The following is a 26,586-nucleotide window of genomic DNA, read 5'->3' on the forward strand; positions in this document are numbered from 1 at the left end:
GGGGGGGCAATTCTAGGAAAACAAAAACTATGGTTTTTTTCTTACAGAAGAGAAACTTGCAAGGCAAAAACTATTACATGACAGAAAGACTATAACACTGAAACATCCCAGTCAACAATTCCGATCACATCAGAGCTCAATGGCAACAAAGGAACAAGTGGCCAGGAAGAGAAGTCAGGAAAGCCACATGTCATCTCATCTTTCTGAACTGTGTACACTTTTCCCATAGTATCCCTAAAAACTCAGGGAGAGATGCAGGCTGTCAGATGGAGAGTGAACAGGCTTATCTTTATTTCATATTAATCAATTAGTGCACTACCAACAATCTTTACAATCTTGAAAAACTGCTCAGACCTACAATTATTTACTTCTTCCTCATTCTTTCCCTCTTACAGTCTAGTTTCCACATTTAATATTGCTTAATGAAGGACGACTACCCTCAAGCACAGTTCTTGACTGAAATACATATGTCTCAGTGAAATGCATGAACTCCTCCCTTAAAATATGTGTGCAAAACGATTAGCTCATGTGCATTTTTCTGAAAGAATCCACAGCTTTCATCAAATTTGCAAAAGTTTGTTGCCCGAAAAAGGTAACAATGCTATCTAGGTTACAAATAGCAACATGACCATTAAATCTGACAGTCATTACTCAGGGCTTCATTTCCTCTAACTTACTTGATACAATTTATTATCCAAGCTTGCATCCTGAAACACCTCCTCTTCATAGAATCTATGTCACTGGTGTCATCTATCAACTGATGGTCACCATCTCTGTGACATCACTTATCTCCTTCTTCTTCCTCCCCCATGTATCTGAGCATTTCCCTAAGCCAGTGATTCTCCAAGTGTGGTCCCCAGACCATGGCAATACCTGGGAACTTGTTAAATATGCAAAAGGATCCAGCCCTGCCTCATACCTAAATCAGAAGCTCCAAGGGTGGTATTATTTTTTTCTTTCTTTCTTTGATTTTCCTTTTAGAGTGAAAGGAGGCTGGAGGAGGGAAAGAAGGAGAAAAGGAGATGGGTATTTTTGACATCCTCCTGCCCCAATTTCCCAGTTAGCCAGGATTACAGGCGCATGCAACTACACCCTGAATGTCCAAGTTGATACAGGAACCAAATCCACATCTCTCATGCAAGTGGTGCCACCTGTGCGCCAACATGGGCCCTAAATGTTCTAACAGGGCCTTCAGGTACATGCTCAAGTTTAGAACTACTTCCCTGAGCACAGTAAGTTTGAGCTCCACTGGTCTGTCTTTCAAACATTTAATGAGCTGTATGCAAGGACCTTATCTTAATGTGGTAACTTTTGAAAATTTATTTCAGAATGTTCACATAGTTGTTCCAACTTCTCAGATAAAAAAAAATTGAATAATCAAAACTGATCAAGAAGTGACACAGATCTTAGAATTGACAAACAAGAACATTAAAAGTAGAATAACTATATTCAGTATGTTAAAAAAGCTAGGAGACATTGGGACCAGCAGATAGCATAATGGCCATGTCGCTGGACTCCCATGTAGCTGACTGTGGTTCGAGTCCCAGACCAAGATCCCGAAAGGAGAATGGAGGAGAAGGGAATGCGGCATGGCCATCCCCCATGGGGGGGGGGGCCCCTCCACCCCCGGGGGGGAGGAGTGATTTCTTGCTTCCTGTCTATCTCTCCAGGGAGTGCACCACCCCTAAAACAAAAAAAATCTCTCAAAAAAAAAAAAAAAAAAAAAAACAAAGGCTAGGAGACATTTAAGATAATAAGAGACCTAAGCTGAACTTCTAGAAATGAAAACTGTAATGTCTCTGGTGAAAACTACCCTGGATAGGATTAACAGGATATTGGAAATTGCAGAGGACTGATGAGTATGAAGATATAACAACAGAAATTACCTGGTGAAACAAAGAGAAACAAGAGGAAAAATAAATAAGAGCAGAACAGCAGTTAGCTATAGGATAACTTAACTGACCATTTCCATTTACTTATCCTCATTTATTTCCATTTCTATAATTTCACCTTCTATTAATGTGTAAATGGAATCCTCAAAAAAGGTGGGAGGGTGTGAAAAAGTATTTAAAGAAATAATAGCCAAAAGGTTTTCAAATTTGATAAAATGTAATAAGCCTACAGGTCCAAGAATCCCAATGAATCTCAAGAAATAAGAGGAAAATTACACCACGGCACATGATAATAAAATTACTAAAAACCAGCCATAAAAAAAAAAAAAATCTTATTAGTAACCAGAGAGAAAAAGACATGTTAAATATGGAAACACAAAAAATGAAGACGACAGATTTCTCATCAACAACTCCAAGTAAGAAGATGATAGAAGAATTTTTCTTTACATTTTTGCCACAGGGAGTGTGCACTCACTGAAAAGAGAGAGAGAAATCACTCCCCAGAGTGGATAACCACAATGCAATCTCTTCTCCTCCATTTTACTCCTGGAATTCTGGGCACACATGCACATGTGCCAGCATGATTTTCAAGTTGCTAGGTCCAGGACTCAAACCACAATCAGACATGTGGGAGAGTCCAGTACCTTAACCACCATACCATGTGCTGGCCCCATCTTAACTGTTTGTTTGTTTTTAGTCCCCCCCCCATAGGGCACATGTGTTCACATGTGCAAAATCACCCTCCCCAGCCCGGGAGGGGTATCCCCCCCCGCGCGGGGGGGGTTTGTTGGTGTTGTGTGGGGGGGGGGGGGGAATGTGGCCATCTTGAGTTTGGGGCATGCATATGTATGTGCTTGGTGTGACTTTCAAGTCACAGGGTCCAGGACTCAAAACACAGCTGCATGGTGGGAGCACAGTGAGAGCCTAGCGCTTTAACCACCACGACACTGGCTGGCCCTCATCGTCACCACTCCTAAACGCACAGTTCCAACGCTGCCGCACACTCACTGCGCAACCATCACCACCATACATCTCCACAACTTTCATTTTCTCAAACCGAAATTCTGAATCCTTCCACCAAGTCCCCTTGTACCCTCCCCAGCCTCTGACAACCATCCTTCTACTTTCTGACTCCATGAATCTGACTAGTCGAAGTGCCTTCCGTAAGTAAAATCACACAGCACACTATTAGTCCTTTTATGACAGGCTTATCATCTTGCATACTGCCTTCATGGCTCATCCATGTTGTAGCAAACACTTTTGTTTAAAGAATTATTTTTATTTAATTTTATTACCATTATTATTAGTATTATTATTTAATTTGAAATACAGAGAGAGGGAAAGTGACAAAATAAGCCAGCAAGTTTGGGACTCAAACTGTAGTAGGCCAGGTGGGAATTCAGTGTCCTTAACCAGCAGGCCACCTACAGGGCCTGTAGCAAAACTTTTTAAAGCTAATTTCTAGAAAAGAATAAAAATCAATTCCTAAATTAAAGCACTGATGATTTTAAGAGATATCAGTCAAGAAAAAAATTCATGTTTTTCTTTGCCCTAACCATTATCAGGCACTAAAGAACAACAACAAAATAGATCACATTCCTTTTTCTTTTTTAAGAACTATTTCATTTCATTTATTATTATTATTTTTTTTTAAATTCAACCGCTACACCACTTGCCAGACCCAGGTCATGTTCTTAAAGTATCAAGAAGGGGTACCATGGTAACTTTCTAATGGCATGAAGGATTTAGGGGGTAAAAAGGAACTATTATTTTTTTATCCAAACAACTACTTCTCCAAGGCTGGTGCACTTTTGAGATATATGGCAAGGTCCTTAAGGAAGTGCTTCAATAGATGCAAACTGGGGCTTTGTGTTCTATTGTAAGGCTGAGGCCCCTAAAAGGCAAAAGTGCTAACAATGTCAGGTGTTCACAAAATCCTGAGTCATGGTAAATACCTTATAAATCAGAAGTAAAATGGCCTCCATTCAGTCACAAGAGCTCCAACAAAAAACACATGAAACCTGACCTTTACAAGATACTTTGAAAAGATTACCTTGGTTGCAGTTTTAAAAAATAAAAAATGAAAAGGCAACCTTGTGGTGTGGCTTAAGTTCCCATTCTCACTGGTATTCTCCACACTGAATACTCTGCAGTTATTTCCCACTAAAATTCACAAAGGGATCCCAAACTTTCCATAGAAGCATTAATCAAAGCACAGCATGGCCTGTAACATACCAAAAACATCACACTGAAGTGAAAAGGTGGGGCTAATTCCCCAAATTTTCATGTATGATACAGAGTCACCCAGAGATTTTGACGAGAACTGGTAACCAGCGGTGCCTCAAGTGTCCAGGGGTCTAACAAGCACTGGAACAAGAGCTGTACTTCTCATGGCCTCAGAAGTCACATCAAAAAGGAAAACCGTCTGCTTAAAACAGTCAGATGGTTTATATAGCAATTCTATAAAACAGTGTTTTAAACAAGACAATCTTTCTAAAATAAAGGTTAGACCATTTGCTGTGTCCAAAACTAAGTGATTAGCACCAATAACCAAAATAAAACTGCAGTCACGTGCTGCACAACGATGTTTCTGGTCCTGGAGGAAGAGCTGCAACCGTACCATATGGCCGCAGTGCACAGCCGGTTACACTACCTCATCCGTCCAAGTGCAGTCTACGATGTCCATAAGTGATGAGATCACTTAACACAGAAAAGAAAGCAAAGGAAAAAAGAGAAGATGGCAAATGTAAGCCCTGAAGAACACGTTTAACCCTTAATACTTTCGCTCAGAAAACAGGACAATTTAAAATACTACTAGGGCCAGGGGGTGGCATGGAGGTTAAAGTGTCTGGATCCCAAATGACTGATTACATGGTTTGAGTCCTAGCCCCAGTGGCTTAAAAAACACACCGGGGGGAAGGGGAAGCCACCACAGTGCTTTCTGGGCTGCAACATGGAGGCTACGAGAGGTCCTGAGGAGCCGGCTGCCGGGGAGCTGGTGGCTATGGCACGTGCTCTTTCTCTCGCAGCAGAATCAGGTGGCAGCGACCCTGACGCTGAGACGGCCAGGCCGTGAGGGCGATGCAGCATGCTGAAATCTATTACAAGCTGATGTCATCGGCTCACCCACGGTTCCTGAAACTCACCAAAGTGGATGACCAAATCCACTCTGAGTTCGGGGAATTTTCGAGAAACTCAAGACAGATGTACCAGATCCAGAACAACTCAAATCAGAGTCAGCTAAAGAGAAGTGGAGGCCGTTCTGCATGAACTTTGATGGGACTACAGAAGACTTCAGCTGTGGGACTTTGTTACAACTAGATTGTTCTCAGGGCTACACTGAGGAAAACATCTTTCCCCCCAGGGTTCAATTTTCTGCCACTGAAATTGCTGAAAACCAGGAAGGCTATAACAAAGCAGTTTATATCAGTGTTCAGGCCAGAGAAGGAGAGAAAGAAGCCAACAACAGAGGAGAGAAAGGAGCTGACAGAGAAGAAATGTCAAAAAATGAGAAGAGAAAGAAGCTGATAGAGAAAAAAAGAAGAAAACTGACAAAGGAGAAGAAAAAGAGAAAGAAGGCAACAAATAAATCAATGAAAATCATGAAACAGCTATGTGAGGCAGACAGGGAACAGCACTCTAGAAGCTGTGACTCCACTGAGTGTAAGTAATATGGTGGTGCTTGCGCAAACGCCTTTGTTTAAACGTAGGTCCCTGTGCAACGGAAGGACACTTGCAAGGACATCTTTCTAGCCTAATAATCAGAGCTGTCTGGTCATTCCCATGTATAAACTAGCTTAAAGACTTAGTGGGTCTTAGTTATTGTTTCTTTTTTTTCTTTTTTTTTCTATTTTTTAAAGAATTATTTAATTTTATTTATTCATTCATTTATTTTTTTAATTTGACCAGAGAAAGACATACAGAGAGAGAGAGAGGAAGCAAGCCATCACGTCCAGGATTTGAACTGCAGCTGGCCATTTGGGAGCCCAGTGCCCTTAACCACCATGCCACCTGTGGGCCCCCAGTTGTTGTTTCTTGATATATTGTTTCTTTGCTTTTGTAAATAAAACATTTTTTGGTGCTTATAAAAAACAACAAAACACACACACATGCACACACACACACATACACACACCCCCAAGCATGTGTGTATACGTGCCCAAAATCTTGAGGGAGAATAGAGAAGGTATTGTGGTGTGGCCATCTCCCCTCGGGGGTGACTTCTCTCTCTGTCCCTCTGTCTCTCTCTCTCCCCCCTCCCTCTCTCTGCTGACCACAAGTCCTATTTGTATATTAAAAAAAAAAAAAAAGACAATATGGGTATTAATCTTCAAAATTTAAGTTTGAGACATTTCATAATGTTGTTACAATGACTGTCTTTTTGGACCATTAGTTGTACTTGTAATGCTTTCACAGGACAATGTTAGAAATGTGTATGTTTAGTCTGATTTAGACCAATTAACTAGCCTCTTCTAATACAGACCCATTTTTCCATAAACATTTTTTCAACAGGGTACTCCCATGTAAAACTGTTTCAAAGAAATGCATTCCTCTTGTTTTTCTCTTGCTTGTATAGGTTATTAAATGACTAGAATATTGTTTAAACCCATTAACATAATCCTACTTTTTCTTCAAAGTAAATCCTATGGAAAATATAAAAACACATTCAGCTCCATCCTTTCCTTGTGCCAGTGCTGAATTCTAAAGTTTGAGATGCCAGCCAAAACCAGTATTCTACTATTTTAGAGTAGATGGAAATACAATACTAAATATCAACTTACAAGAGTCTCTCCATGAAATGACTTAGTAAACTACTGGGAAAAGTCATGAAACACATAGAAAAAAATACAGCATGACTTTTCTAGCAACCCAATACTGGCCCATTAAAGACTATTCAAAAAAATCTGTGCCTTAAATGTCTGATGAAAGTACAGCTAAAGGTCTAAATATTCTTGTCACTGATGACTCAAAATTCTATGATCATTTGAAAATAAAATAATATCATTTGAAAATAAAATATTAGCTTTGCATTCATCTTCACAGTTTTCAAGTATCTTTGGGGAAGAGAGTGCCTTCGTTACACTGAAAATCTGGCTTGACATATTAGAAAAACAAAAAGGCTAATATGGTTTTAAGTTGTATATACCTTCCCTTCCTGAATATAAATAGCTCAAAATTCAAAACCTATAGCAGCCATTGGTTAAAATACTCAGGAATTTAGAGAATTTTGCTAATATCTCAAATGAACAAATAAGAAAAGAAATGAACTTCAAATGAGAAACTTTTATGTGTATTTAGTCATGCGAAGAGATTTACAAACCCTTATTTGAGGAAGGCGAATCTTTACCTTTCCTTTCAGCAGAAAAATGTGTATCTTTAATAATGGCTTTCCTTCATGAGCCAAAGAGTTAAAATCACCTCTTTTATTCCCAAATGAGTGTCAATCCCACTCAGAGATGCCATGTTTTATTTAAAACATACTCTTTCTCAGCAACCACTTTGTTCTAATTGGCAAGGCAAAGCCAAGTCCCTAAAGCACATAGCTCGTTACATTCAGTTTGGATTACAAAAACACACGATGAAACAAACTGCATCGAAATGTACAAATTAACAGCTCAGGAGTATGGGACAGGATGGTGGAATTAGATTGTAATATGGAACAAAATCCACGGGGAGGCTGAGGAACAAATCACTACTGTCTCTATAAACTATACAAGGTTTCCAAATGAGCAAATACACAAGGCAAAGGCAGGCTTTTCCATAACTCAACCAAATCGCTAAATATGGAGACAACAAAACAAGAGTCTTTTCAACAGTATTATGCACACAAGTATGAGAGCATGGAGTATCAACAAGAAAGTTTAACAAGTGAAACCTGCAGGTTACACTGTCTAAATATGAAACTCATCTCTGCCTTCATGCTGACAATGTGCAAACAGCCCTGCAATTAAATCACACTTCCAAACATTTTTAAAAAATCTTCTGAGAAGCTAAACACATGAGACTAAATTAGAAATGGTGCTTCACTACGCAGTGCAGAGAGCAAGGTTAATGAGCTAAAATTTATATGAACAAGAACAAAAAAGATGTTAAAAAATGAAGATCTCACCACCAAAATAGAAAATGCGTTAGACAAAAACACTCCCCCAACCACAGATGCACACCTTTTCCCAAATTAGCTACCCTGTGAAGCTTCTAACACTATTTCTCTGATTTTTTCCTCTGGAAATCTAGAGACAAACTACAACTGAATTAAAGAAGAAAACAAAACAAAAAAAGGCACAGGAGAAGGATATATAGATTTTCCTCTAGTTAGAACAGAACTATACCCTGATAAAGCCACTGTAAGTTAAAAATATCATTAGGTTAAAAATGTAGCTAATGTGCCTAACTTACTGAAGCTTACATAGCCCATCTTACCTGTGCTCACAACACTGACATTAGGCTACTGTTGGGCAAACGCATCTAATAGTCTGTTTTATAATAAATTACTAAGTAAGTCATATAATTTATTGAATACTGTATTGAAAGTGAAAAACAGAGTGGCTATATGGGTATTCAAAAGACAGTTTCTACAGAATGCCTGTCACTTTCTCACCATCATAACATTGAACATTTTTAAATGGAACTATCACAAATCAGGGTCGGTTTATACCCCTAACCTACGTAAGTGCAAAACAATGTAACTGATACATCCTCAATGCCATCCCATACCAATCTACTTGGTCTGGACTGAACAGTATCATCCCATCTATATCTGCTATGTTCAATACTAATTTTGAATAGCAGCAAAGATTAGGACTGTAGTCTAAATACCTAAATTGAAATCTCAGTTCTTCACTTTAAATTTTACTTATTCTTGAAAATGTGCCTTAATCCATTTGAGCTACAGTCTCCTCATCTGTAAAACTTGGCAACAATGGAAGGGATCAACTTGGGCAATATTGTACAATAGGGTTTATAAAACAAAAGGGCTACAGCAAACTTAGTTATGACTGCAATTACCTCATTTCAGAATTTTATTACTTTAAAAACAGAAATACAATTGTCCATAGTCTTTCTTCATATCTTTCACAAACAGTAATTCTTTCTTTCTTTCTTTCTTTCTTTATTTTGGAGAGGTTTTTTCTATAGGGCGCGTGCACTCACCAGAGAGACAGAAAGCGAGAAATCACCCCCCAGGGGGGATGGCCCTGCTGCAATCCTTTCTCCTCCATTACTCCTCTCAGGATCTTAGGCACACACACACATGATGTGAGTTAAGCCACCGAGTCTGAGACTCAAACCGTGGTCGACTACATGGGAGTTCAGCAACATAGACATTATGCCAACTGCTGGTCCCAGTAATTCTTTTTTTAAAAGACTTATTTATTTCATTTCATTTGTTTTTATTATTTTTTTTTTAATTTGACCAGAGAGAAACAGAACAAGAGAGAAAGGAAAAGCAAGAAAGCAAGCAGGTCTGGGACTTGAACTACAGTCAACCATGTGGGAATCCAGAACCTTTAGCCTCTACACCATCTGCTGGTCCCTCAAAAACAGTAATTCTAATACCATCTGTTAGAATTACTCTTTGGGCACTCCCCGTTTAGAACTGTACACAGGTCTTCAGAAACTTGGACAAAAATGTGTATTATGAAAAAAATTATGCTATGGATTTCAAAATATTTTGCACAAAATAAATTCTTACTTTAGTTCCATTTTGAAGTACCTTGTATACCATTTAACTTTTCTCAAACCAAAAGTCTCACGTTAAGGTATTTTTTTTCTTTTTTATAGTCAATATTCAGTCTAAAAGAGTACACTAAAAATTTTAAAACAAATCTTTGATAATAGTTCAGACTATGAAGATATAGTTACAACTTTACACTGTAAGAACCAGCTAAGCACAGGGACTTTTAAATGACACAAAGTTTTGTAGTGTTAAAGATTATACTTTATAGTTATCTATCAATGGCCTCAAACAATTTTTATTTTTTTTATTTTTGCTATAGGGCAAGAGCACTTGCCAGGGGAAAGAGAGAGGGAAAAGTGAGAAATCATCCCCTGGAGGCGTAGCCATGCTACAATCCCTTCTTCTCAGGATTTTGGGCATTCACACACACACACCCAACATGTTTTTCAACCCTCTGGGTCCAGGACTCAAACTATAGAGTCGGCCATGTGGGATCAAGCCACCTTAACTTCCAAACCACCTGCTGGCCCCAATAATGTCCTAATTTTTTATTCACTATTCCTAATGTGGACTAAGAATTAAGTGCAAGGAGCTTATAAACAGAAAAGCGTCAAAACACAATTTCATTATAGCCTTTAATTCATGCATGAAGAAAACAGTCAGAACAAGAATTACTCTAAGAATCTGTAGTTTGGTAGAGCCAAAGTCACTGAAGCAGAAAAAAAGTCTCATAGTGTTAGAAATTCCTGAGTCTATCTGATATTTGTCTATTTCCCGCCAAACATAAAAGGGAGTCCATAAATAAGCCAGATCAGTATGACAGAGTTTGTATTAGTCTACTGATAATATGAAATATAGGGATTATTAACATTAATAATTATTAAATTATTACTAGTTTTCATGTCAGAGAGTTATCTAGTTTTATAAAAGAGCCCAAACATATTCAAACCAAGGATTTCTCAGAATCAGAGGTCTCTAAGCTTCTTTGATAGAGGTGCCCCATTGATATAAAATTTGAGCACTTTCTTCTTACATATCTGTTTTTAAAGTAGTTATAAACTACTGGAGTAAACAGAATGATGAACCTTGTCCCTGTGCTCTACCACCCAAATATAATCCACCTAGAACCTGTGAATGTCATCTTATTTGGAAACAGAATCTTTGCGGATGTAATTAAGGATTTCTAGATATGATAATCCTAACTAAGGGCAAGCCCTAAGTACAATATTATAATGCTTGTCCTTAGAGAGAAGAGCTGGGGGCCGACATGTGGCATGGTGGTTAAGGAAATGGGATTCCTACAAGGCCAACCACAGTTAGAGTCCTGGATCTGGCAGCTTGCTTTCTCACTTTCCTTCTCTCTCTTTCTGGTCAAATGAAAAACATAGTAATAAATTACATTAAATAAGTAATACTTTTTAAAAAAGACAGAGAGAGAGAGAATAGAGAGGAGAAAAATCAATGCACAGGGGCAAAGGCTATGTGAAAATGAAAGCAAAGACTGAAGTGATGTGTCTATAAGCTACAAACGCCAGGGACTTCCAGCAAACCAGAAGTAAGGACAAACACAGAACGAATTTTCCAGCTGATAACTTATTTCAGACTTCTGGCCTCCAGAACCATGATAGAATAAACTTCTGCTACTTTAAGACACCAAGTATTACGGTAATTTGTGATGGCAACCCTAGAAAACTACTGGGTCATCAGAAAAGTCATGATTTATTGGGGCCAGCAGGTGGCGTGTTGGTTAAAAGCGCTGGATTCCCACATGGCCGACCATGGTTCCAGTCCTGGACCTGGCAGTTTGCTTTCTCACCTTCCCTCTCTTTCTCTCTCTCACTCTGTTCCTCTGTGGTCAAATTAAAATAAAGTTAAATAAAATAATTCTTTAAAATAAAAAAAAAGAAAGAAAAAGAAAAGTCATGATTTATTTGTCTACGCTTTTCTATGCAAAAATGCGTCATGACTTTACCAACAACCCAAGGATATAGTTACCAATAAGATTACATACATTATAGAAATCAACAATATTTAAAGTCTGATAAAATAAATATAAGTAGAGTGGACAACAGGTGGCGTGGTGGCTAAGGACACTGGACTCCCACATAGCTGACCACAGTTCAAGTACCAGACCTGCTGGCTTACTTTCTCACTTTCCCTTTCTCCCTCGCTCCCTCTCACTCTTGCGCTGTTTCTCTCTGCTAAAATTAAAATAAATAAATAAATAAAGTTAAATGAAAGTGTAAATTCTAACACCATCTATGTCCCAATAGAGAATCCCGTGCACCAAAATGAAGACCACAGCTTTACACTAACATATGGGCAGAAATAAAGCCAGGTGACAGACTAAACTGCCGTCATGTTTCACTTAACAACAGAACACATTCTGAGAAATGCACTGCTGGGCGATTATGCAGTGGGAACATTACAGAATCTACTTAAGCCTAGACGGCACGGCTTACTACACACACGTAGGCTATATGGCATATAGCCTATGAAGGGACTGCCGATGTCTATGCAGTCCATCACTGACTAAAATGTCATTATGCAGCACGTGACTGTATCTTAAAACACCAACAACTACATTTTTTCCCCTATAGCACTATGACAACTGACTGCAATTTTTCTACTTAAAGTCTAGAAAAAGGTACCTTTCTGCTACTTACAACACTGAGCATTTTGTTTCCTAGTAAAGTTGCAGCAATTATTTTTGGCATAATTTCCATAGCATTATCTTCAACACACTGCTTCATTTATCTCTACTAGCATAATAATTAAGCATGCTATTTAAGAATGCTTATTAGTAAGACTACAAACTGCTATAGACTACGAGGTCAGAAAGGGCTGGCACAGTCCAGCAACTGCTAATCAGTTAAGGACCTGCTGCCCAGGCTCGTTTTCATTTAAGAACAAGGAAGCTACACCACAAAGAGGGTTTATAACACAGCAACAGTTTTTAACATAGTCAAGCAAGTGTTAAAAAATATTAGAGAAAACATAGGGCTATGACAGTAGTAAAAAACCAGCAGTAGGGAACCAGCAGTTAGCGTAATGGCTGTGTCGCTGGACTCCCACGTAGTCGACTGCGGTTTGTGTCCCGGACCTGGTGGCTTAAAACTCACGCCGGGAGCGTGTGCATGAGTGCCCAAGATCCCGAGAGGAGAATGGAGGAGAAGGGACTGCAGCGTGACCATCCCCCCTGGGGGGTGATTTCTCGCTTTCTGTCTCTATGTCTCTTTCTGTCTGTCTGGCGAGTGCATGCGCACTATAGTGAAAACCTCTCAGAAAAAAAAATATATATATACCAGCAGTAGTCCATCAACAGGAGAAGAGATAAATAAATCAGATATATTATAATGAGGGTGGCCAATTAATTTATAAAACTGGGACACTTTGAAGAATAGAGACACTATTAATATTTTCAATGGCAGAAAAAGCATAAACTCATACTATTCTAGGTAAGTAAGGATATTAGATCTAGTGGAATAGCACAGTTAAAATTAACTAAAGCAACATGTATTAACAAGATTAGTTTCTAAAGCTTTATATTAAGAAATACAAGTTGGATGGAGGTCCAGCAGGTGGCATGGTAGTTAAGGTGCCAGATCCCATATGGCCGACTCCATGGTTTAAGTCCAGGACACGGTAACCTAAAAAACATACCAGGAGCATGTGCATGCAATCCCAAAATCCCAAGAGAAAAGAGGAAAAGGGACCATCCCAAAGAAAGGGATCACTTTCCCTTTCTCTTTAAAAAACAAAATCTTAAAAAAAAAAACAAATTGTAGACTGACTAGTGCAACATACCACTTACGTATTTTAAAAACAGAATCATAGACTGTTGATATAAATAATACTCATTCACAGATATGTGTGAGTTAAGGAGAGAGCCAGATGAGTTAGCAAACACATGACAAATGTGTGTTCTACTTCAGAAATCTTTGCTGGACTTTCGGCTTTAAAGAAATCAGAGTACACAAAGGTAAGCAAGTCAGCAGAATTCAGTCGATGCCTGACACTGAAGAGAGTTCTAAACTCGACATATTTATTATGGTTTTTCCTATAAACACAAACCTATGGAAAAGTTTAACTTATAAATTAGACATGGTAAGAGATTAACAACAATAATTAATAAGAGAATATACTGCAAGAAACATATACTGTAAGAAAAAGTTACATGAGTGTGGCATCTGTCACACCACACACACAGTGCTTTACTGTCCTGGACCACTCAGCAGTTTGGGACTATGGCTGACCACAGGTAACTGAAACTGTGGAAAACAAAACCACAGATGGGGAGACTTCTGTACAAAGACAGAAATACCCAATTCAAATGCTTTGTCGTATAGAGTAATTGCTGCCTTTCTTTTGGGAAAAGGTGATTTGAAAAATCAACGTATGACAAGCTTACAGATTCCACGATCCTGCCAAAATCTCACTCACTGGAGTTTCTGCAATTTCTAAAAAGAAACATGGATACAAGAAGAGCTAACATTTTTTTTTTCAAACTCACACTGCTCCCCTTACTGTAGAACCTTAAAATCAAGTATAAACTACAATTCTTCCCTTTTAAAAATAACTGGAACAAGACCACTTCTCATTTGAGCTTCGAACAGAGAAGGAAGCAGAAGAGAGATTATGAGAAACTCCGAGCACTAAGAATTTCAAGTTCATGATGAAATATTTTAGTCTACTTGCTATAAAACAGGAATGTTATTACCGTCCTCTGGAAATTACCATAAAACTCAAGTCACTTTGAAGAAAAGTGTTTTAGCAGGGTCAGCAGATGGAGTAGTGGTTACATCCCTGGACTCCCACATGGCTGACCTCTGTTCAAATCTCAGACCTGGTGGCTTGAAACTCAGGCTGGGCATGTGTGTGTGTCCAAGATCCCAGGAGGAGAATGGAGGAGAAGAGATTGTGGCATGGTCATCTCCTCTGAGGGGTGACTTCTCACGTTCCTTCTCACTATCTCTGTCTCTCTCTCTCTCTGGTGGGGCACACATGTGCCAAGGCAAAACCCATAAAAGAAAATAAAGAGAAAAATGTTTAAGCATTTTGATATATCTACCTTTCCACGATATACTCAGCATTAATCTCACTTAACTTGGATGTGAATATTTAGATTCCCTATGCTATAAGCTACAGCTAACTTTATTTTGCTCATTCCAGGAAGAAACTAACCCTTCTGAAGTCTGTCACACAAATTAAGATGCACTCTGCTTTTTGAAAAACTGTGACTTGTACAATTACATCAATAATACTTAAATCTAGAGCCAGTCTTATGGCATAGCAGGTCAAGCCTTATACATTGGGAGTTGGATCCCACGTGCCAGACTATGTTTTGAATCTCAGCTCTGGAGGCTTAAAAAACATGCTGGGAGGGACCAGCAGTTAGCGTAATGGCTATGTTGCTGGACTCCCATGTAGTCGACCGTGGCTCGAGTCCCGGACCCGATGGCTTAAACTCATGCTGGGCGTGTGCGCGTGCGTGCCCAAGATCCCGAGAGGAGAATGGAGGAGAAGGGATTGCGGTGTGGCCATCCCCCCTGGGGGGTGATTTTTCGCTTTCTGTCTCTCTGTCTGTCTGGTGAGCGCATGCGTCCTATAGCAAAAACCGCTCTAAAACAAAAACAAAAACAAAAACAAAAAACATGCTGGGCATGTGTGCGTGCATGTGTGAGTATGCCCAAAATACTGACAGGATGCAAGAATGGAGAGAAAAGGACTAAAGCATGACCACGTCCCACTGGCAGATATTTCTCTTTCTGGCAAGCAAATATATCCTCTTTTTAAAAGTTTTTAAAAATAATAGTAATAACAACTCATATCTGAAAACGTATGCAAATAAAGGTTAAATTCGAACCTCATGGGACCAGCAGTTGGTGTAATGGCTATGTCGTTGGACTCCCATGTAGTCGAGTCCTGGACCCAGTGGCTTAAACTCACACTGGGTGTGTATACGTGCGTGCCCAAGATCCCAAGAAAAGAATGGAGGAGAAGGGACAGTGGCATGGACATCCCCCCTGGGGGGTGATTTCTCGCTTTCTGTCTGTCTCTCTCTGTCTTTCCAGTGAGTGCACGCTCCCTATAGCAAAAACCTCTCCAAAACAAACAAAAAAAAATTCAAATCTCCTTACTTTCTCCTACTCTGAGACTACCAAAATTTAGATTTTTATATATCATCTTCCAACTTCACCCTATGCAGCTGTGTGTGTATTAGACATATTATATGTATGATAATTAAAAACGTGACACTACATATATTACTTAGTAGTCTTCTCAATCAGCATTTATGTCCTTTTTTTATTGGAAAATATATCCCAAATGAACTAATAACATGCTAAGAGCACAAATTATGGAACTTTGTTATTCAATAATCCCTTTGGATTTAAACAGAAAATTTGACAGTAGTGAACAAACTTGGTAATTTGCTGATATAAAATATGCAGCAATGGGTAAAATGAAACATTACTTTAGTTCTAGCTATTTCACCCCCTAAGCCCTCCCCAAAGTTAATTTTGAATTTAAAACAATATGATAATATAAAGACATAAAACCGAAAATAATATTAGTACACAGAATTAGTTCTTTCCCAGTTGACAAAGATTAAGTAGCAGAAATATATTATTTATAACAGCATTTTCCCCAAAGTTAAACATCAGAAAGTGCTTAAGATTATTTATTTGATGGGTACAAGTAAATAGACTTCCACAAAAATAGGTATACAGCGGCTCTAAAACCATACTAGATTTTGCTTCCTTATGACAGGCTTTTATTTACTGCAATATGCTTCATCTATAGTAAGGCAAGAGGTACTAACCTTGAAATAAAGGTAAAATTTAAATAAATATCTTCCTTCTAAGAAATATATACATTTGAAAAGTTACATTGAAACTAATTCTCAGAAAATGAAATAACATCATTAGCTTATAACTTAAGAATGTTTTATCTGCATTTTATTTATTTTTTTATTTTTTGAAGAACTACTTATTTTATTTATTCACTCAATTATTTTTAATTGAAACATGGAGGGGGGGGGTAAGAAAGCAAGCCACAGGAACCAGCAGTTAGCATAATGGCTATGTCGCTGGACTCCCACGGAGTCGACCGCAGTTTGCATCCTGGACCCGGTGGCTTAAAACTCACGCTGGGCGCGTGTGAGTGCGTGCCCAAGATCCCGAGAGGAGAATGGAGGAGAAGGGATTGTGGCGTGGCCACCCCTCCGGGGGGTGATTTCTCACTTTCTGTCTCTCTGTCTGTCTCTGTCTGTCTGGCGAGTGCACATGCCCTATAGCAAAAATCTCTCCAAAAAAAGAAAGCAAGCCACCAGGTCCGGGACTCAAACTGTGGTCAGTCATGTGGGAGTGTCTAGTGCCTTAGCCACCATGCCACCTGATGGCCTCTCCTTATCTGCATTTTAAAGTAATCTTCAAATGATGAGAGACCCTTACACTTTAGTTCTTCTAGCCCCATCCCTTTCTGTAAAACAATAAAGCAATGGGTTAAACGTACTTCTTTTTAAAGAAACTATTCAGTAAAAGGTCCCCCCCCCCAAAAAAAAGCTTATTTCAACGGAATCATCATTTCTCTCTTATTTATGCAATTTCTTGTGAAGGATGAAAAGCAAGTTTCTGAAAAATTAGTCTCATGACACTCTGCACATTGAGTTTGTCTTCTGATACGTAACTGTCATCACTACTTGATAAATCTTTGATCCCATGGGACATATCTTCAGGCTCACTCCCTTGTAACATATAAAACTGTCTACGGATTATAACCACTACCTAGTTACCATACTCCTCTCTCCCACACAGCATTTCTAAGGGATTGTGGGTGGTAGAGACGATGTTATACTACTGGAGGAGTTACTTCAGTTGGTTCCTTAAAAATTTCTCCCATACTCACTAGTGATCACCCTCTTTAGTATTTTTGCCATCCATAGTCTTATTTAGAAAGTCAGCAAAATCATTCTGGAAAAGCATTCCTTTAGATTGCTGGCCTACAATATGGTAATAGTAATAGTATAGGAGCTTGACTGATTAGTAGCTAAAACCCACTGATTGATTCATTCAATTTGTACTCAGAAAATAATACTATTGTAGGCAATATAATTTTTACCTTTGTAAGAGCCAGGTCTGCCTTTTGGAAACTATGCTTGACTTTTCATTAATTATTTTAACACTATCAGGCTTAGATCACACTTTCACATACAAACTCATGACTCCTAAGTGGTCAAGAGTGCAGAACTGACAAAGATCACAAGACATCAACTGGGAAACCCCCTGCCTGAAAACAGAGAGTATGCCCTATTTATACTATAATTTTCCAAAGCCGTACTTCTATAATTCAGTGGTTTTCAAACTTTTTAAAAATTTATATTTATTTCTTCATTTATTTCAATTTGAGAGAGTGACACACACACACACACACACACACACAGAGAGGAAAAGTGAGAAAGTAGGCCACCAGGTCCAGGACTCAAACCGTGGTCAGCCATGTAGGAATGTCCAGCGCCTCAACCAACACACCACCTGCTAGCCCCAAACTTTTTTTTAAAAGAGATTTTGTCTATAGGTTGCGTGCACTCATGGGGTGAGGGGGGTGACTACATCACAATCCCTTCTCCATTCTTCTCTCAGGATTTTGGACATGCAAAGCATACAGACCCAGCATGAGTTTTAAGCCACTAGGTCTGGGACTCGAATTACAATCATGTTTAAATTACAGTCAATCATGTGGGAGTCCAGTGCCTTAACCACTAGGCCACCTGCTGGCCTTGACTTTCAAACGTTTTAAGCTACACTCCACAGTAACATAGATGTATTTACATTAAACATTACTTTCATTTATATCTGTAACTTAAAAGGTTTCACAAAATACCCTTACTGTTTGCAATGCACTGATATTTTTTCTATTCTACTTTTTTTTAAATTATGCTGATCATGATCCATTAAATTGATTTCTCTACCAATTAATGAGTAACACCTACAGTTTGAAAAACTCCATTAGAAGATAGTGTTTTGACCAGTAATTGTTTATTTACCATAACTATAAATAATTCATAATTTGCTTTCACTTTCTATCGCAGACATTTACTGGTTCTTTTGTAAAGTCTTACACAAAAACTATAAAAAATGAAAGACAGGGACAGTATGACAAAATACTCTTAAGGGCACAGAAAAGCCAAAACTAGGCCAAAGTGAGCCTTAGACTAACTTGAATAATTGAAAAGATACAGTCAACTGATAACAGGTGTTCAAGGGTGCTGACATTCCATCCCTTTCAACTTCAAATAAACTGCAAATATGTTAAGCAAATTCTTGAGTGGTAATATAAAATAACATTCTCAGCTGGGATGATAATGTATTGACTCAAAGATGAGAGAACCTTACACCCCTAAACCGCAAGTTTTTCTGTCTTCTCACAGAAGTCTTAGCACTGAGAAAGATAACCCCATTTTCAAACAAGCATATAGAATTATGATTTGAGAAAGGAAAAAGCAGATCACGTAGAAGGTAGACTAACAGGGAAGGCAGAAAAACAGCAAAAGGAATCCTTAGAGGAACAAAGAAAATATAATCCAGCAAGTCTTGCCTTTTATTTAAAGACTAAAAATCTCAGATAAAGTGAATCCAGATGAGCACTTTATCTTTCTTTTTTAAAAATTCATGTGAGACCAGCAGTTAGCATAATGGCTAAGTCGCTGGACTCCCATGGAGCCAACTGTGGCTCGAGTCCCGGACCCAGTGACTTAAACTCACGCCGGGCACGTGTGTGTGTGTGCCCAAGATCCTGAGAGGAGAATGGAGGAGAAGGGATTGCAGCAAGGCCATCCCCCCGGGGGGTGATTTCTCACTTTCTGTCTGTCTGTCTTTCTGGCAAGCACACGCGCCCTGTAGCAAAAACCTCTCCAAAAAAAAAAAAAAAAAAAAAAAATTCATGTTACAAAAGAAGAACACACACGAGAGTAAGACAGAGGGATAAGCATTCTCACAGGATCTGGATCGCTCCCCAACTCCCTTCCTCCAGGCTATGTGATGCTGTGCACTCACGCACACGCCTGATGGGTTTCAGTCTGACTGGTCCAGGGATTCAAACTGTAGTCACCAGAGAAACCGGACTTCTCTCCAACAGCACAAATGCTGTGCCACAGAACCAGCCCCAGATGAGCATCTTAAATCCATTCCACCTCAGATTATAATACTTGAGTCAATCACTTCCTGGTATTTCCCCAAAAATACTTCCTTTAAATGTCCTAGTGTTCCTGGCATAGAAAACCTCTATGAAAGGTCTTCAGTTGAAAAGTCTTTTAAGGTAAAGGAAGCATACTATGCATTGCGAAGAAAACTTGAGACAGTCTTCATTGACTTTAAAGCAAATATGGCCCTAACTAGGGTTCAAGGTAACAGTTGTCCAAAAAATAAAAATAATGCACTCCCATCTCAAAGAAAGAAACTTTGGTTGAGCTATTAGCCTTTTTTTAGCACACTTACCCAGGTTGGGTCCCCAACTACATATGGTCAGCCCTCCCTATCCACAAGCTCTGCATCAGTGGATTCAGCCAACCACAGATACACCAGGCTACAAAAACTGTTACGAAATGGGGAAGAGGTGGCTCCCTAAAAGGAAGGTGCTGAAGTTCACCTATATATTTTCCTTTTTACTTTATCTAATACTAACTACTTATAAATAATCTAGAGATGATTTAAAGTACATAGGAGGATGTGCACAGATTATATGCAAATACTAGCCACTTTACAAAGGGACTTGAACATGTGCAAACTATGGTTATCCATGTAGGGTCCTAGAAGCAATCCCCCAAGCACACTGAGGGAGTGCTATACATGTAAATGTTAGAGACATTTCTCAATCTAACAATAAAGAGAAATGCTATTATTTGGTATGTAATTTATCAGCAACTAACATTTCAACTGTCTTTTTTCCCTCTCTATACTTCTTTTCTAAACTCAACCAGTCCAGTAATCTTTCAGAAAGAAAAGGGGAGGGATCAGCAGGTGGTGTGGTGGTTAAAGTGCTGGACTCTCACATGGCTGACTGCAGTCCTAGTCCAGATCCAGTGGCTTGAAAATCACACTGGGTGGGGACCAGCAGTTAGCATAATGGCTATGTCGCTGGACTCCCACGTAGTCGACCGCGGTTCACCTCCGGGACCCAGTGGCTTAAAACTCACGCCGGGCGTGTGTGCGCATATGCCCCAAGATCCCAAGAGGAGAAGGGATTGCGGCGTGGCCATACCCCCTTGGGGGGAGTTTTCTCGCTTTCTATCTCTCTGTCTCTCTCTGTCTTGCGAGCGCACGCACCCTATAGCAAAAACCTCACCAATAAAAAAAGAAAATCACACTAGGTGCACATGGCACCCAAAATCCTGAGAGAAGAATGGAGGAGAAGGGACTGCAACCTAACTAACCCCACTGAGGGGTGATTTCTCTCTCTAGATAGATAGATAGATAGATAGATAGACAGACAGACAGATAGATAGATATATGTCTCCTGGGAATGCTCATGCACTACAGGAAAAAGAAAAAAAAAAAAAAAAGAAGAAGAAAGAAAAGGGGAAATACCTGAAGCGATGGTGGTTATTGCAGAGAGGGAATGGGGGGATTGTTCACTATTTAGCATAATCTATCATCAGAGTCAAAACAGCATCAAAGTTAATTTTTTAAAAATTTAAGAATTATTTATTTTAATTTGCTATAGGGCACATTTACTCACCAGAGAGAGACAGAGACGGAGAGAGAAGAGAGAAAGCAAGTCACCAGGTTCAGGACTTGAACCATGGTCAGCCATGCGGGAGTCTAGTGCCTTAACCACCATGCCACTTGCCAGCCCATCAAAGTTAATTCTAAATTTGCACCCACAATGCACTCTAACCCACAATCTATTACCTCAACAGGACTTAAAACATTCTTTTTCCCTCATTTCATTCAATTTTATGTAAACAAGGTTATAACAAATTCATTGTTTCACCACTAGGTTTTGAAAAGGAATCTTAAAATTTTTCTTTAACTAACTTAGTGGTACATAATGGTTATTTTAAAAGATGTCCATCTTTTAAAGTAAAGTATACACTGTATAATATACTTAATAAGAGCACTTAAAATCACAGTGGCTTTGGACAAAGTAATCTTCATGTTGCCTTTCAATCTCATGTCTCTTCTGCAATAATGCATTCACAATACTCTCTCTTTGTACTGAGAAAACAACCACAAACATGTTTTCAAAGTTCAAATGATTTTTTCTTTTGAATTTCAAAAAGAACACCACAAAATGCTGCTTCAGCAAGCAGGATGTTACTAGTCATTCCACACAACTGCTGTTGGGGAACACAGGAGCATAGGGGTAAATATAAAGCAGAGAGAAGAGGAGAATATTTTCATTACAAATCTCAAAATATCCTCTTAATTTTCTACAAGCATAAGTGGCAAAGCTGTGTAAAAAATAAATAGACATAGATCACTACAGACAGGCAAATAATTACAACCACAGGCAGTAAAATGACGACAAGTGCAAAGACACACAAAGACCACAGGCTGCTCTGGAATGCTGGGGCCACGTGGTGCACAGAGGACAGGAGCTTGGGAAAAGACTGTATTGTGGCAAGCCCCTGTCATGGGTGCACATCTCTCTATAGAGAGCTCACAAGCACTCTTAGTCACTCGTTTGCTCTCTCTCATGAAATAAGATTAAAAAAAAAGGACTGTGGCTGAAATCCAGTTTCACTGGTAATTTTTATATTTATTTAGGGACATGAGACAGTTCTTTATAAGCATTTGATGTGAGCCACTTTATTCAAAGGTGCATGGCCTCCCTAAGCCATGTTTAAATTACAAGGAGGATTTCTACATGGAGACAGATGTACAATGTAATATACATTGTATCTCAATGCTACTTCCATCTTTATTGTAAACTTCAGCTCTTATCAGTGAGGAAACTATAACTACAGGTATGCAAAGTAAAAGAAGCAGAATACAGTCCTTCTGCATAGCACAAATACTGCTAAAAATGGACTAAAAATCAAACATTTATTTTCTCTTAGAAGTTCAAAATAATCTGACAAATTTCAAATATTAACAGGTACAAACTACCAGCTTCCCCAGCCCTCCCAACTCACTGCACTTATCCCAGAGTTTAGGCGCAAATGTAAAGGTCTAAAGCTTACAGAGTGATTACTTCCTTGCCCAGAGAGTATGATGAATAGCAAGTGAAAATTAACCAAGAATGTCTCTTTGATCAAACTCCATCCAGGTTCCTCTGAGCCCTTCTCAAAGGGGCTGCAAACTGAGCTGATTTTCAAGATTTTCAACAATAATAATTTTACTCACCTCCTTATTCCTACATTAAAAGACTTAAACTAATGTCGCTTCTAACAGCTCAAGGCAGCATCCCTTGGATGACCCTATCCCTCCCATGAAGTATCTGCCTCTTAAAGCTCAAGGATGCCAAAAGAATTTACCTTTTGTTCTAGCCAACACCTGAAGACAGGCCCTGATCACTCTCTCAGAACATCTACTAAAAAAGGGCTTACAATTGTGAATCCTCCTTCTGTCCCTCTGATAGAGACAGACAGACAGACAGATACAAAGAGAGATATAGCTATCTCTATCTACAGCTCCTGTAACTCAGGAGTCTCTTTCTCAAGAACCTGAAAGCCATTCTTTTAAAATGTAGTCATCAGGAAGGACAGGGGCTCCATCTTTAAGTCCCTGGGGCAGGACAGAATTCTAACTTCAAGAATTGCCAACTGGCAGACACAGTTGGCCTAATCAGCAGATTTTACCAACTATTTGTAATTTTTCAGCTCCCAGATCAAGCCCCTCCCTTTCCTCTCCTTCTCCCTTTAAAACTCTGTCCAAACTGTGGTTCAGCTCATGCCGCAATGCCCTTCCCACTGCAATGGTGTTAGCAGGACTAAAATCTGTCCTTATCACTACTTTATGTCTGGCTTTATTGTTCACAAAATAAAGAAAAAAACTTAATTAGTACAAACTTAGTTATTTTATTAATATCACTAAAGTTCTTTAAAATATAAAAAGCCTGAAGGTTTCAACGGGACAAAGGAATTATAAGTCAAGCAGTCAGCCAATCAACATTTGGGGGCTAAAAAAAGCCCCTAGGCAGAAATCAAACCCAAGTATTATGTTTTACAAATGATAAATCTAAGGCCCAAGGAGATAAAGTAACTTACCCAAGGTGATTTCACTGAGGAATGTGATTAGGAGGGGCTTACCAAGAAATGAGTCTCTTTCCGACTCCAACATGAAAATATTCTTTCTGTTGTATTTTCATTGGTAAAACAACATTCATCATTAATCATTCAAGTCAAGATCAGCAAGAATATATATTACCCTATTAAAACACACACGTTTTTACAACTCCCCTGTACACAGACCATGGTGAGCTAAGGAAAGTTTGTTTGGTTCAGCTAGAGAAGACTGCATTTTACTCAGGGAAGGCTGCTCCAACAGTCCTAGGCAAATATATGAACATACTGGTGAGGAGAAACTGCTTTCACACACAAGCTAAGAAAACAAAACCCAATGCATAAATCCAAAGGAGAGCCATATGATTTAGATTGCTTAAAAAATACCAAAAGAAGAAAAATAAAAATAAATTAAAGCCTTTTTCTGCACTTACCAGCAAAGCATTTGGAACAGAGATTCATAGTCTTGCTGGACCTGGGGCAAAAAAAAAGAAAAGAAAGAAAGAAGAGCTAAAAATTCCATATTACTCTAATCAAAACATAAAATGTTTGAAATGTAGGCAAAAAATCTCCTGGCCAAGCAACTGAACTAATAACAAGTCCTCAACCAGTCACCCCTCCCTACCAACAAAATAAAAACACACCAAACAAATGAAATAAAATACAGCATTTTTTAAACCTGTGAGTTAGCCAATGCTTTATTGTGATCAGCTGCTCACATAGCAGCAAGTTCAGAAATACTGTAATATGCCCAGAGATGAAACAGGGGTCAGTTTATACCACATTATTACCACATTCCCTCTGTTCACACTGGAATACATACCACAAAGTGATCACTATAAACAAGATAAATTTTGTGTGTAAAGGGTTAAAACTTTCTTCTTATGTACACTTTTATTTGTCCCCATAACACCACTTAAACTTTTATCCCATCATCTTTCTTCTTGTCCCATTTCAGACCCTGGTCACATTATAACCTTGTTGTTTAAAATTCTTTCTTCAGATGCTTCCAATCAAATTATTTTTCATGTCCTCTCATCTGTTAATAATAGCTACAACTCACTGAATACTAACTTGGGTGGGCATTTAACATATATTATCTTATTAATCTTCTCAACATCCCGATGATGGGTATTACCATATTTCTTTGCTTCTTCTGAAATGCACTCTTTAAAAAATCACATTAACATTTTTGTAACCAGAAAATAACTTTACAATTGGCTACAAGTGATGAATATTTAATGAGGAAGTGCCTCCCCACCCCCAACCTCCTCCAGTGTGTTATTAAATTGAGGATCTTAGAAATCAAGGATATACAGTCTCATTCCCACTGGATAGGTGAGCAGTTTGCCAGAGGTCACACAGCCAAGGACCTGCAGAGTACCTGAGCTTAGATCTGAACCTACCAAAGGTCATCCTGCCATCCTTTGTTCAAAGGGCTGCACCTGATACCACACAGTTGCCCAGGAACTACATGGCTGGCAATCAATAATAACTTCTCTGTTAAGTCCATCTCATAGCTGTTTCCTGGTTGTCTCCCAAGACTCCCATTCATTTCAGTTTCAATTCAAGAAAGAAGTGAGGATGAAGGAATTCCTTTTTTACTAGAACTGTCCCCAAGAGAGGCATTCTTGCAGCTCCTTCTTACAAAAGCCTCCTAGGATATTCTATATTGGTCAAGCTGACACATTTACAGCCTCATTCCTCAGCAACTCTCTTCCCAGTATCTGAACGTATTACCTAAATTGCTTTTAAAGACAGAATAAACCAACTTTCTTCTGCCCTCTTTACTAAATTCTACAATTATTAAGAATGCATTCCCCAGGAATTATTCCCTGATTGCCTTCCCATATGCTGGAACTCAAGGCACAGGAGTTAGTACTTGACTGAGTGATAAGATGGAGGGAGAGGATCATTACTGATTTTTCCCAAGAGATACTTTATCAACAAATGGGATATTCCTTTAGAATTCTGCGTAATATAAACACATCAAAGACAATGAGGAAAGTTAAGTATCAATAAATGAACAAAACTGAGCAGATGAAGAGATGTATTAATGGTAGCATTTAACATTCATGACATACTTACTGTGTGGTAGGCATAACACCAGAGGTCTTCAAGCCTATTTTACCAATGAGAAAAGAGAAACTCTAAGAGGGTACATGACTTGCTGAGGATTGCAAAACCAGTTAAGTGAATGCATCTGCTCTAACTCCATAGCCTGTATTCTTTTCACCACACCAAACTAGGGGCTCTGCCCTAGAACAGAAGCTGAGAGGCACATGTCAATTCCAAGCCAGTACTCTAGCACTCTGGTATTTTTTGAGAATGTTCCTACAACTAAAGAAGAATCTATGGTAATCAAGTCAGCTGCCAGACAAAGTAAAACCTATAGAAGCACAACTCATTTTCCCCCAACAAACACCCAGATACAGACACAGGAAAACGACCCAAGACTCCCAGTCATTTCAGTTTCAACCCCAGGATGAACCGAGAAGGAAGGGATCCCTTTTCACAAAAACTCCTTCCAGAGAAGCAGGTCCTCTTCTGATATGGTCACTATCTTTTATCCATACATAACCACAAAGAGCTAGGGACAACTCTTTTTTTTAAGAGATTTTTGCTATAGAGCACATGTGCTTGCCAGAGACAGACAGAAATCAAGAAATCACCCCGCAGGAGGGATGGTCATGTCACAATCCCTTCTCCTCCATTCTCCTCTTGGGATTTTGGGCACGCACGCACAAGCACCCGGCATGGAGGCAAGTCATTTATTGCTTCGGTTGCTCCTCACT

At 39.0% G+C, this 26,586-nt stretch overlaps 1 protein-coding gene and 1 pseudogene across 1 annotated transcript in view; one reads left to right on the plus strand and one right to left on the minus strand.

The window, feature by feature from the left end:
* ZFAND3 (zinc finger AN1-type containing 3) overlaps positions 1–24,266 on the minus strand; it is a gene marked incomplete at its 5' end in the record, with an annotated part of 258,640 nt that extends 234,374 nt beyond the window's left edge. Inside the window, 1 exon segment of the mRNA XM_014587859.2 lies at positions 24,226–24,266. Coding sequence (XP_014443345.1) covers positions 24,226–24,266 — 41 coding nt within the window.
* On the plus strand, positions 4,638–5,511 carry LOC102498056 (protein PBDC1 pseudogene; annotated as a pseudogene).
* Positions 24,267–26,586: the final 2,320 nt, after the last annotated feature.

This window comes from Tupaia chinensis, unplaced genomic scaffold, assembly GCF_000334495.1.
Source record: "Tupaia chinensis unplaced genomic scaffold, TupChi_1.0 Scaffold000238_1, whole genome shotgun sequence".
In the NCBI taxonomy this organism is placed as follows: domain Eukaryota; kingdom Metazoa; phylum Chordata; class Mammalia; order Scandentia; family Tupaiidae; genus Tupaia; species Tupaia belangeri.